This window comes from Phoenix dactylifera, chromosome 17 (assembly GCF_009389715.1).
Source record: "Phoenix dactylifera cultivar Barhee BC4 chromosome 17, palm_55x_up_171113_PBpolish2nd_filt_p, whole genome shotgun sequence".
Lineage (NCBI taxonomy): Eukaryota > Viridiplantae > Streptophyta > Magnoliopsida > Arecales > Arecaceae > Phoenix > Phoenix dactylifera.
The window spans coordinates 12,070,485-12,084,026 of NC_052408.1; the positions used below are offsets into that span (position 1 = coordinate 12,070,485).

The following is a 13,542-nucleotide window of genomic DNA, read 5'->3' on the forward strand; positions in this document are numbered from 1 at the left end:
TTTCAGAATGTCATCTCTCGAAAGCTCGGATTCCATCTGCACTGGATGGTCAGCCTTTGGAACAATCGTCACTCAAGTACACTTCTAGTTGCAATGGCAGGTAGCAGAAGATTTAAAAGAAATTTTGGTTTGAAATCCTCAGAGTTGTCTCTTCAAAAATTTCATTCCATGCCTTCTTTTTTTTTTTATCTTTCTTTCTTACTGTTTACCTTTTGATAGAGTAGATAGCCCTCTCCCAGACCCCTAATCCTCCAAATTCTAGTGAAGGCATGATTCGATCCATATTACTTGATCCAACTGCGTTTGATAGCCTTATTGGGGAATTTCCATCATTTCTTCTCAAAAAAATTATTAACCATTTTATCATTATAATGACTGTTATATAACAAAATTTTTAACATTATTTGATATTTTATTATGCATTTTTCTTTTAAAATTTCTTTTATTTTATGAACAGTGATATAGTCAAATAGCATTGCTATTTTCTACACTATTATTTCTTTCTTTTCGAATGATAATAAATTAGTTTGTTCTTAAATATCCAATCTTAGATTTAAGTACTAAAACTGGACAAAAAAAAGTATATATTTGTCTTACCTTATTTGGAGAGGACAAGTTGCCAATCACCAACGGTGTAGATGGGTTTGGTAGACTTAGATATGATCGATTCTAAATTCTCATATATGCACGAAAATTTAACCCATTTCGACTTGGGAGCTTGGCTACCTGTTCCTAATCAAACAAATATTACAAAATAGACTCACTCAGATGAGACCCAAATATACTGAGAGGCGGTCCAACTTGGATAGACCATACTTTCTGCCAACCGCAATCACGATTAACTGTTGTTAAGACAAAAGACAACCGTTCTTAGTTGATACAGTTCTTTTCCGTAAGAATAATAAGATAATAGATGCAATAATAGCCGTTAGTAGCTGTTAAAAAAATTTATCCGCCAATAATAAGCCCTAAGTGTAATCGAAGGCAAGTGGACTTAGGATTGCAATCGGATATATAGGTAGAATCAAAAAGTACCAAATATGTACATGTTCTTTTTATTAATCAGCTCAGAATTGGAAACCTAAATTTGTTATGTTTAATAAATAGGTAAACCTATTCCACCTCCTTAACATATTTAATAAATGGATAATTTAAATGGGCTGACCTTTTTAAGATCTAAATCTATTGAGCTTAAATATAAATTTATTTATTGTAGGTTGAATGAGAAGATAGATCGGATCATATTTTGCCGGTCCTAAATGAATTCGTAGATTATTAATAAGACGAGGGCTTGCACTTTTTTTTCTTTTCTTTCCTTTTTTTTTTTTTTGTTTTTTTGGTATACCCTGCGTCTCTCTCCCCGTCCAATGTCAGCCTTGTTTTTTTCTATAACTACCCCCTGACAACTTACCCGATATAGCACTCCCTGGTCTCTCTCTCTCTCTCTCCCGTTCTATAACAATAAAAAATAAAAATAAACTAAAAATAACGAGAAAAGAAAAAAGAGATTCATCTCCCTCCCCAGCATTTGTCCCCAATAACCACATTACTTTTGAAGCTTGAAAAATTTGTATAAAAAAAAGCTTAAATTTTAATTTTCTATATCAAAAAACCCATAAGACTGCAACCGCTTCGCCCCTCCTCGATTCACTCTTGTACCCTCTCTCTCTCTCTCTCTCTCTCCTTGACGGAAAGATGCGACGGGGTTTCACGACGTCGCTTCTTTTAATCGCCATCTTCGTCGCCCTTATACGCTCCTACGTCCACCTCTTCGGCGACCTCCTACTCCCCTACGCCACCCTCGACGGCGACGACGCCGGCGCCCCGCCTCCTCCACCGGCGGCCTTCCCCCTCAACGCCAACCTAACCCAGCCACTCTCCCACCGCCCCAACTTCGCCGTCCGCGAGCTCCTCCGCCACCCGTCAGCCCGCCTCTCCCCTCCTCCGCCGGAGTCCATCCTCTTCCCCGACTGGGAGACCCTCCTCGTCCTCCCCCTCCACTCTGCCGCCATCGCCTCCGCCGGCAATCATCGAAACCTCTCCTGCCTCTTCCACAACGGTGCTGTCTCCCCCGCCGGCTTCGTCGGAACCCTCCCCACCTCCCCCGCCCGCGCTGCCTTCCGCTGCCCCATTCCCAGCAGCATCCGCCGCCTCCGCGCCTTCTACACCCCTCGCCTCATTGACCCCGCCGCCGCCGCCGCCGCCCCCGAATCCGATGGCCACGATCCGCAGTCCGAGATGATCCGGTGGACCCGCCTCGCCTACGAAGCCGTTTCCACCCCCACCGACATTGTCGTCTTCGCCAAGGGCGTCAACACCCGCTTGGGCGTCAACCGCCCCCCTTCCGACCTCCGCTGCCTCTTCTCCTCCTACGCAAGCGGGGACGACGCCCCCGTCGCCGCCACCCCCGCCGCCAGCTCGGCCCAGGAGGTGTTCCGCTGCCCCCACCCCGCCGCCACCGCCATCGCCGCGAAATCAAGAACCGGCGAGGCCCTCCGCGTCTCCCTGGAGATCGCGGCCGAGGGCATCCAAATCCCCTCCCTGGCCAATTACCCCTGGCCACCTGTCGCCCGGCGCACAACTGAAGGCCGTGCGCTAATCTGCGCGTGTACAATGGTCCGCAACGTCGCCAAATTCCTTGCGGAGTGGATCGTCTACCACTCGGCGATCGGCGTCGAGCGATTCTTCCTCTACGACAACGGCAGCGACGACGGCTTGCACTCGGTGGTGGGCCGGCTCGCCTCGGATGGGTTCAATATCTCGACCCGGTTCTGGCCCTGGCCCAAGACCCAGGAGGCCGGCTTCTCCCACTGCGCCACCGTGAACCGGGACACCTGCACCTGGATGGCCTTCATCGACGTGGGACGAGTTCATCTTCTCCCCGGCCTGGGCCGGGTCCGAATTACCCAACCGGACCATGTTGGGTTCCCTCGTGGCAGTCCGACGGAACGTGGGGCAGGTCTCAATGCGGTGCTTCGACTTCGGGCCGTCGGGTCTGCGGGCCCACCCGAGAGATGGCGTAACGCAAGGTTACACGTGCCGCCGTAGGAAGCTAGAGCGGCACAAGTCACTGGTGCGGCTCGACGCGGTGGACGACTCGCTGGTTAACTCGGTTCACCATTTCGAGCTGAAAACCGGCTTCGGGACGAGGCGGACCGGGGTTTCTGCGGCCAGGGTGTACCATTATAAGTACCAGGCGTGGGAGGAGTTTAAGGTGAAGTTTAGGAGGAGGGTTTCGGCTTACACGGTGGATTGGACGGAGACGGTGAAGCTGCGTTCCAAGGACCGGACACCCGGTCTGGGGTTTGAGCCGGTCGAGCCGAAGGGTTGGGCCAATAGGTTCTGCGAGGTTAAGGATTCCCGGCTCAGGGATGTGAACCGGAAGTGGTTCCGCGTGGAGGGACCCAACGAGGACTTTAGGATGGCGTGGGAGTGGGATGGCAGGAGAGAGAGAACGAGAGAGAGGGAGAGAGATTCATTTTCTTAAAAGAGTAATACTAAATGGATAGAGTTGGGGAATAGAAAACCGATAAAGGGAGGGACAAAGGTGTTATGGAGAATTTTTGTCGTTGTTGTTGTTGTTATTATTATTGTTATACACAAGTATACTTGATATTTGTAAAAAGAAATATTTTTTTATACACAAATGTTGTTATACACAAATGTTGTTATACACAAATGTTATTATACGCAGATGTTTTCATTTTGGGTGAGTTTAGATCTCTAAAAGACTATTACACTGGCCATTCTTGATATTAGGGCAGATGTTTTCATTTTGGGTGAGTTTAGATCTCTAAAAGACTATTACACTGGCCATTCTTGATATTAGGTCGATTTTTTTTTAGCAAGCGAATCACATAGAATTGTGCCTAATGCATGATTTTTTTGGGAAAAATCTTCTCCTTCTCAATAGCTGGATGTCCTGCTGCAAAGGAAAATGGGAGTCAAACAGTAAAGAGCCAGCAAACTCCCTTGCTTCAAACATGGTAAGTGTTGGGGGGAAAAATGGGTAGCTCAAAGCACAGATATATCGTCGGCACTTGATGACGAGCGCAACGGCGGCAACCCTCAAGGCGTCCGACCTCGAGACGTCCGACCTCAGCGCGCCCGGCCCCAGGGCTTGCAGCCTTGATCTCGGCTAAGTTGAGCCTGATTGACCTCAAGCCCAAATAAGACCCAGTCAAAGGAAGAAGCAGACTCCTTTACTCCACCGAAAATCAAGTCCCCCTTCTCTCCATCTAGGGTCCAATCCCGCGATCTCCGCCTCAACGACTGCCAACGATTAAATGCGCACGATTTCAACGGACCGCCAGCCAGCCCAAAATCTCGAGCCGTATACGGTAACTCATTAATTCATACAATCACGTCCAATCACTACGGTAACTCATTAATTCGCACAGTCACATCACAGGTAACCTATACACCCCTCTTATAAAAGGAGGCTTTCTTTCTTCTAAAAGTGATCTTTTTCTTTTACGTAATCTCTCTGCTTGCTCCACAAAAATCTCTTCTGACTTAAGCATCGGAGGGCCGGCGCCGGAACCCCCGGCTACCGGCTTCTTACAGGTTCTCCGAAAAAAGCTGTCCGCCGCTGCAACCCCTGTTGGAGCTCCTCCTTCTTGGTCTGCAGTCATCTCCGGGTTCAGTTTACAGCAACAGTAAACGTAGGGCATCTCTTGGAGAAAGAATAAACTACCCCATTCTAAGAAATACTGTAGAGCTACCAGCCAGTAGTTGAACCTTGTAAATCTTAAGAGCTTCAATCATGGTCACATCCGTTCCCCTGTCTTGGGAGGGGCAAAACGGGAGGTCATTGTTCACATATAATTATCTTACTTTCTATACTATATACCGATTTGTAAATACCCTATCATGGGAATAAAAACTGGGTGAGTACCCACACCCTCCCGTTACATAAAAATAAAAATAATAATAATAATGAAATATAAAAAAATTTATACTGTAGTTCAGTAGATGCAGGGAGGCATTCTTGTTGTATCAATATCATCGAATATACTTTATATGATATTTAATGTAGCTTTCTTCTTGAGAACACGATTTTGAATTAAATATTCTGGCAGAACTTTTCCTGCCTGTCTAGCTACTATCTCTACTTTAACTATCATAGCTGGTATCCCAGTAGTTTAGGATACCAGCTATGAGTTTTTTTTAAGAGCTACGACATTGGCATCTCAAATAGAGCATCATAAAAAGTTGATTTATCTTCTAGTTCATAAGGTTGGAACCTGAAAGATTGTGGGTTTTTGCTTTAGAATTGATTTCCATCAGCTCATTTAATGGGGCATTTGTACTTGTACCCTTACTAAGTTGCTAAGCCTTTGTTCTGTAGGAGCTGGAAAAATAATCACAGTTCCCAATGACTTATAGCTGGATGGTCCATATAAAGTTTTGTTCCTGCTTTTTGCTTTCCCTTTGAGTGTCTGTCTACCTTCGCTATATGGAAAAGTTGGTTTCCTAGTTTATTGTTAATTATTTCTGTTGCTGGTGGTCCAAACCGAGAACGATTGGCACTGCGGTGTGAACGGGGTTCCGTCTGAGTTGTCTTGGTTGGTGTTGGTTGCGCTCCACCTTCCGCTAAGAAACCTGCAAACAAGCCTTGCACCACCACCAGGGTGGTGATGGCCCTCCGACGGTCAAGTCAGAGGAGATTGGAGGAGGAGGAGAGGTGATAATCGCAAGTAAGAGAGTGCTCTGGGAGATATTGCTCACCTCCCCCCCTTTCTCCCCCCAGCCGCATATATACCTGGCTGGGGGGTCTCTTAGGGGGGTTCGTTATCGTGGGGCACGATGGTGTGGCCACTGACACGGCCGTTACAGGGCGTCGTGGAGCAGCGCCGGGTACGGCCACGTCAGGGCATAGTGGGGCTCCGCTTTGTACGGCTGATGCAGGAGATCGTGGAGCAGCATCGGATACAGCCGTTGCAGGGAGTAGTGGAGCAGGAGGCCGCGGCGTGCCTCTGGGGAATAGCCTGTCGTTATCAAGAGATCTCCGACTCGGGGTCGGATTGCTGGATCAAGGGGCAGCCGACTCGGGGTCGGGCTGCGGAGCCGAGGATATCCGACTCGGGGTCGGATTGCTGGATCAAAGGGCAGCCGACTCGGGGTCGGGCTGCGGAGCCGAGGATGTCCGACTCGGGGTCGGAGCGCTGGATCAAAGGGCAGCCGACTCGGGGTCGGGCTGCGGAGCCGAGGATGTCCGACTCGGGGTCGGAGCGCTGGATCAAAGAGCAGCCGACTCGGGGTCGGGCTGCGGAGCCGAGGATGTCCGACTCGGGGTCGGAGCGCTGGATCAAAGGGCAGCCGTAGTCTTCCTGGGCGCGCGTGCCGGTCACGTGGGGCATGGCAGCTTAGTTCCCCCGTAACAGTAGCCCCCCACTTCCGAGCCTGGAACCAGAAGGGGAACAGGTGAAGGGAGTGATGTTTCGGGATTGCCGCCGTTCCTCGGAGAGGCGCGCGCGCTTCGAGCTCCCCGCCCTTTTTATGGCGTTATGGCGGTTATTGCTAACCTGGCAGTCTGAGGATTTCGGCGGACATCCTTCCCTAATGGTGTCGATTCGCCTTTGGGGCGCGAGCGACCCTTCGGCAGCCAGGCGTCCTCTGGCGTCATCGAGGCGTCACTTGCCTTTCCGCCTATTTAATCGGGGGCCTTTCCCCGTCCGTCTTCTTCTTTACAGATATTTTCAAGTTTTCCCCTTTGCGCTGCTGTTGCTGCCGTCGGACTGTTCACTTGTTTCTCCTTTGGCGCTCTCGGAGCCGTTCTTACCTCTTTTCCGGTGAGTTTTCCCCATTCTTCTACTTAGGGCTCTCCATACTTTCCCCTCTTATACTAGTGTACTCCAGTCGCTCCGGTCTTTCCCCCCTTCCTGTCCCCGTCCTGACCGTAGGTTTATTGGCCATTAGGAATGGGCGAAGTGAGGGCAGACCAAATTAAGTCGGAGCTGGTCGCCACAGACTTAGACAGACTCGTGGCTCGGTACCACCTTCCCGAGGCCTGCAACGCCACGCTCCCGGGGCCTGAGGAGAGGATGTCCCATCCTCCTCCAGGGAAGATCGCCATCAATGAGGGCATTCTCCAGGCCGGGTTCCGCTTTCCCCCTTCGGACTTGGTCATGCAGGTGCTACGGGGTTTAAGAGTGGCACCGACGCAACTGGTGCCGAACTCGTGGCGGGCCCTGACAGTCTTCCAGGTTCTCTGCCGTATGCACGAGATCCCCGCCACTCTGAATGTTTTTTGGGAGTTCTACAGCCTGAGCGGCCACCCCCAGGACAAAGGGTGGTGGTGCTTCGCAGCGCGGCGAGGATGCGGCCTTGTCAAGGAGGCTCCTACCTCCATTCACAAATGGAAGGAGCGCTTCTTTTTTGTTGATGCAGATCCCTCTTGGGAAATCAGGGCGACCTGGGAGACCCCGATGAAGTCTCCAATCGGCCTATCGAGACTGTCAAGGGAGGAGTCCGATGGCTTGGCCGCCTTGAAGGGGTTGGTTGCCGAGGGCCAGCTCCCCCCCGTGGCCCGCCTTATTTCCGAGGATACTTTGGTGAATGTCGGTCTGAGCTCGGTCCCCACCGACCGTGAGTCCGCCACCGATTCTTTCTTGACTTTTTCCCTTCTTTCGTCCCGTTCTTTCCTTTGGTTTCTCCGTCTCCGACTATCCCGTCCTTTTTGCAGAGATCGACGACGTCATGCGGTCGGTGAAGACAAAGGCTGTTGGTAGGGCGTCCCTGCTGGAAGCAGCCCAGAGGAGGAAACGAGCTCTTCCGAGCGGGGCCCCACCGGCGAAGAAGTCCCGTAAGGAGGTGCCTCCGACGCCGACCGACGAGTCCGGGCCCACCGATCAGGGAGACGTCGTGGGCACGGACCGGCAGCTGACGCTGTATCAGCCCTCCGGTGGTAAGATTGCCGCTACTCCGGAGGTATCATCCGAGCCTGCCCGAGACGGACGGGTCGGACATGATCGGTCCCCGACCCGGCCTTCGACTCGGTCGGCTCCTGATGACTCGAGGAGGGACGCGCCGAGGCCCCGACCGAGCGGGACCCTATCAATTCCTGGGGTGACCCCCGCCCCGAGCGCGATCGGCCGGACTCTTCCCCAGGCGATGGATAGGGGTAAGGCTGCAGAAACACCGTCCGGCTCTAGGGAGAAATCGGGGTCTGCCTTCACTACCGATGGCGCCCGAAATCTCATCGAAACAGTGCTGCTGGAGAAGGACCGTCGGCGGGTCCGGAAGTTGAAGGTCTCTGACGTTGGGGCTGCCAGCTGTGTCTGTCTCATGTCGGTGAGTGTTCTTCTGGCCGCTTTTCACCATTTGTTGGCTCTGTTGTTCTCCGCCTGACTCCCTTATTTTTTCTATTTCTTAGCTCGCCCAGTACATGATCCGTCTGGAGGAGTGCTACAAGGAACAGGCGGGGCTTCTGGCGAAGGCCGAGGACCGGCTGAAAGCGGTGGAAAAGGGAGGCCAGGCTGTGGCAGGCAGGACGACCGGGGACTTCGAGGCGAGGCTCCGGGAGGCCGAAGAGCGGGCACTCGGCTTTGCTGCCCTCGAGAAGCAACTGTTGGAGGCTCAGGAGCAGCTCAAGGTTGCCTCAGGTCTCGAGGGCGAGGTCAAGAAGGCGGATGAGCGGGCCGAGAAGCAGTCCCGGAAGGCTGCCGACTACCGGGAGAGGTGGGAGAAGGCCCAGCGGTCAGCCGACAACGCCCGCAACCGAATCCGGTCTCTTGAAGCTAAGCTGGGCGAATTGGAGTCGGCCTTGGAGAAGTCCCGTGCGAGCGATCAGGAGCTTCATTCGCGCCTGACGGAGGCTGAGGCTGCTCGCATTGCTGCCGAAGCGAAGCACAAGGAGGCTCGGGCTGAGCTGCTGAGGGTCTCCACCGAGGCGGAAGGCCGGATTGTGGCGAAGGTCTTGGAGGCGAAAGCCCAGATTATGGAGCGGGCAGAGGCGGCGCTGGCCGAGAGGAGTGCGGAAATCGGGCGTCAGGCGGTAGAGGCTTATCGCCAGTCCGCCGAGTTCGCTCATGATATGTCGGAGGCAGTACAGACCTATCGTCAGTCCGACGAGTTTGTCCGTGACGCGTCGGACGCGGGGGCCGAAGCCTTTATCTTAGGCTTCGAGGAGGGCCTGGCAAGGGTGTCGACTAAGTACCCCGAAGTTGACTTGAGCGAGATTTCCCTTCTCGATTCCTCTCCGGCGCCATTGCCTGCTGGTTCTCCTGCTGCTTCCCTACCTCCTGCAGACGAGCCCGACGTTCCCGACCCGGGAGTTCCTCCAAGCTGACCTCTTGTACCTTTCGTTGTCTTCTTTTTTTTTTGTATACCGGGGTTTTGCCAAATTGTATGGGCCTCGGCCCTGAAACAATGAAAATTAATGCAAGTTGAATGTTTCTTCATCTCGCCTTCGTCCTTCTTTTTCTTTTAACTCTCGGTAGCGTCTTGCTGACTCCTGGCTCCCGAAATTCTTCCGGCGCTAGGCCAGGCATCCGAGGGTTAGGCCTCAGGAAACTCTTCCGGCGCTAAGCCAGGCATCCGAGGGTTGGGCCTCAGGAAATTCTTCCGGCGCTAAGCCAGGCATCCGAGGGTTAGGCCTCGGAAAATTCTTCCGGCGCTAAGCCAGGCATCCGAGGGTTAGGCCCCAGGAAATTCTTCCGGCGCTAAGCCAGGCATCCGAGGGTTAGGCCTCAGAAAATTCTTCCGGCGCTAAGCCAGGCATCCGAGGGTTATGCCTCAGGAAACTCTTCCGGCGCTAAGCCAGGCATCCGAGGGTTAGGCCTCAGGAAATTCTTCCGGCGCTAAGCCAGGCATCCGAGGGTTAGGCCTCAGGAAATTCCACTCGTTGGTCGACCAAGGCTGGCGCATGCCGAGGCAACTGGTCGGGGCTTCAGGCTAGTCTGCTCCCGGGATGGTCATCGGGTTAGCCTGGCATCCGAGGGCCGAGCCTCGGGACCTTCCACTCGTTGGTCGGCCAAGGCTGGCGCAAGCCGAGGCGACCGGTCGGGGCTTCCGGCTAGTCTGCTCCCGGGATGATCATCGGGCTAGCCAGGCATCCGAGGGCCGTCAAGCCTCAGGAAATTCCGCTCGTTGGTCGGCCAAGGCTGGCGCAAGCCGAGGCGACCGGTCGGGGCTTCAGGCTAGTCTGCTCCTGGGATGATCGTCGGGTTAGCCTGGCATCCGAGGGCCGTCAAGCCTCAGGAAATTCCGCTCGTTGGTCGGCCAAGGCTGGCGCAAGCCGAGGCGACCGGTCGGGGCTTCAGGCTAGTCTGCTCCCGGGATGATCGTCGGGTTAGCCTGGCATCCGAGGGTTGTCAAGCCTCAGGAAATTCCACTCGTTGGTCGGCCAAGGCTGGCGCGAGCCGAGGCGACCGGTCGGGGCTTCAGGCTAGTCTGCTCCCGGGATGATCATCGGGTTAGCCTGGCATCCGAGGGCCGAGCCTCGGGACATTCCACTCGTTGGTCGGCCAAGGCTGGCGCAAGCCGAGGCGACCGGTCGGGGCTTCCGGCTAGTCTGCTCCCGGGATGATCATCGGGCTAGCCAGGCATCCGAGGGCCGTCAAGCCTCAGGAAATTCCGCTCGTTGGTCGGCCAAGGCTGGCGCAAGCCGAGGCGACCGGTCGGGGCTTCAGGCTAGTCTGCTCCCGGGATGATCGTCGGGTTAGCCTGGCATCCGAGGGCCGTCAAGCCTCAGGAAATTCCGCTCGTTGGTCGGCCAAGGCTGGCGCAAGCCGAGGCGACCGGTCGGGGCTTCAGGCTAGTCTGCTCCCGGGATGATCATCGGGTTAGCCTGGCATCCGAGGGCCGAGCCTCGGGACATTCCGCTCGTTGGTCGGCCAAGGCTGGCGCAAGCCGAGGCGACCGGTCGGGGCTTCCGGCTAGTCTGCTCCCGGGATGATCATCGGGCTAGCCAGGCATCCGAGGGCCGAGCCTCGGGAAGTTCCACTCGTTGGTCGGCCAAGGCTGGCGCGAGCCGAGGCGACCGGTCGGGGCTTCAGGCTAGTCTGCTCCCGGGATGATCATCGGGTTAGCCTGGCATCCGAGGGCCGAGCCTCGGGACATTCCGCTCGTTGGTCGGCCAAGGCTGGCGCAAGCCGAGGCGACCGGTCGGGGCTTCCGGCTAGTCTGCTCCCGGGATGATCATCGGGCTAGCCAGGCATCCGAGGGCCGAGCCTCGGGAAATTCCGCTCGCTGGTCGTGCGCTTGTCGCTCGCTGCCCGACGGGGTTTCTCCGTGGCCAGCCGCGATCATGTTTCTCCTTTTCTCTAAGCGTTGCCTGGGGGAACACGAGAAGGGCATTAAACGCTAATTAATGCGTTACCTGGGAAATCGGATCGCCAGCTGCTGCTTGCGAGGAGTGTTAGTTGAGCGGCCGCGATACGCGGGTTCTTCGAGGAGGACACGGCCTGGGCGCGAGCGGAGATATGTGGACCTAGGGGTACATGACACCCGGATTGTCCTGCACAAAGAATGCGGTTTAAGGAGAATGACGCTTAGGAAATCGCGGGGAGATACGCCTCGGGAGCCGGAACGGCTCCGGTTTCAATGCGCCTGCATTTATTGGAGCCACCCGCATCGGAACGACCAGGGGGCCGCAGTTTGGCTATAAATACAGGTGCAGGTACGATGGAGTTTGCCAAGCCGGAGCTGTTCAGGTTGCCATGGACCGCGGACCTCCTCCTTGGCATATGACTGAGAGACTCCTGTTGAAGGAAAGGGGAGGCGCTCCCCTTGCGACTTCAGCCAACTAGCCGTTTCATCTGGGATCAACAAGGAGGGTCTTCCCGGCGGAACTCCGCTCTAGGCGTTTCATCCGGGATCACATCTCCCCTCCTTGAAGTTCAGCCTCCCGATCGAGCTCTGCACCAGACGCTCAGTCCGAGGCCGCGCCTCCATATGCTCTTCCCCCTCGAATTCCTTCTCTCTCCTATCACTGGGGAGGATGGGAATATCCTTTGGAGGCGGCGTTCCCCTGGGGGCAGCGGGAGCTTCTTCTGCGGCGGCTCCTCGTCTTTTTGGTGAGGTGCTGGATGGCGCCTCCGGTTAGAAGCACCCACTTCCGGTGGGATTGCAGCTGCTTTGGATTGAGGGTTTGGGATCCTCGGTCCTCAGCTCCACGGATTCTCCACCTCTTCTTTGCTTTCTTTACTCCCTAATTCCCCTCTGGGAATTCCTTGTAATCACACGAGCACGCCATTGTAACCAGAAATTATTGAAATGAAAAGTGTTGCACCTTTCCAAATTGTCTTTCTGGCCTTGTTGTTCTACTGGTAATACATCCGCAGGTTAGCGGAATTCCAGCCCCTTGGAATTTCTCGGCCATCTAGGGCTTCCAACTGGTAGGAGCCAGGTCGGTTTACCCAACGAACTTTATACGGGCCTTCCCAATTCGGCGCTAGCTTCCCACCTTCCGTAGGTTGAGATGCCTTAGCTCGCCTCAGCACCAGATCTCCAATTCTGAAAAGCTTCGGTCGGACTTTGGAGTTGTAATATCGGGCCACCCTCCGCTGATACATTGCCATCCGAACCTGCGCCATTTCCCTTGCTTCTTCCAAGAGATCCAGGTTCCCTCGGAGTTGCTCCGAGTTGGCCTCGGGTCGGTGTGCGGCTACCCGAGGTGAGGGAAGTCCGAGCTCTACGGGGACAACGGCTTCCGTGCCATAGGTTAGGCTGAAAGGCGTCTCCCCGGTAGGAGTCCGATGCGTGGTCCGATACGCCCAAAGGACATTCTCGAGTTCCTCGACCCAAGCTTGCCCCGTCCGTCCGATCCGCGCTTTGATACCTTGGAGGATTGTCCGATTTGTGACCTCGGCCTCGCCGTTGGTTTGGGGGTGCGACACGGACGTGAACCGATGTTCGATCCCGAACTCCTCGCAGAAGTCTCGGAAATGCTTGTTATCAAACTGTCGACCGTTATCCGAGATGAGGACCCGAGGTACCCCAAATCGGACAATGATGTTCTTCTTTACGAACTTCCGGACTTGCGCCTCCGTGATGGTGGCCAGTGGCTCTGCCTCCACCCACTTGGTAAAGTAGTCGATGGCGACAATCAAAAATTTCCGCTGGGCCGAAGCGATGGGGAATGGTCCGAGGATATCCATTCCCCACTGTGCAAAGGGCCAGGGGGCGGTGATTGGCGCCAAGGGAACAGAGGGGACTCTCTGGATGTTGGCGTGGCGCTGGCAGGCGTCGCATTTCCGTACGTGATCCTTTGAGTCTTCCAATAAGGTCGGCCAATAGTAGCCTTGCCTCATGATCTTATGTGCCAGGGACCTAGCCCCCAGGTGCGATCCGCAGATGCCTTCGTGGACTTCGCTGAGGGCGTAAGCCGCTTCCGAAGGGCGGAGGCACCTTAAGAGGGGGGCGGTGAACGAGGTCCGATACAGCCTCCCTTCGTAGAGTACGTAGTGGGCGGACTTCATAACAAGTCGCCGAGCTTGATCTTCATCTTCGGGGAGGATCCCTTCGGCGAGGTAAGCTACAAGCGGGTCCATCCAAGATGGTTCCGGATCAATTGCCATTACCGCTTCAGCCTCGCCG

At 54.6% G+C, this 13,542-nt stretch overlaps 1 protein-coding gene across 1 annotated transcript; it reads left to right on the forward strand.

Moving 5' to 3' along the window:
* The first annotated feature begins 1,510 nt into the window (after positions 1 to 1,510).
* LOC103701178 (glycosyltransferase family 92 protein RCOM_0530710-like) lies at positions 1,511 to 3,689 on the forward strand. The gene is given in 2 exon segments (XM_026802169.2): positions 1,511 to 2,862; positions 2,864 to 3,689. Coding segments are annotated over 2 exon segments (1,791 nt in total). The 5' UTR covers positions 1,511 to 1,695; the 3' UTR covers positions 3,488 to 3,689.
* Positions 3,690 to 13,542: the final 9,853 nt, after the last annotated feature.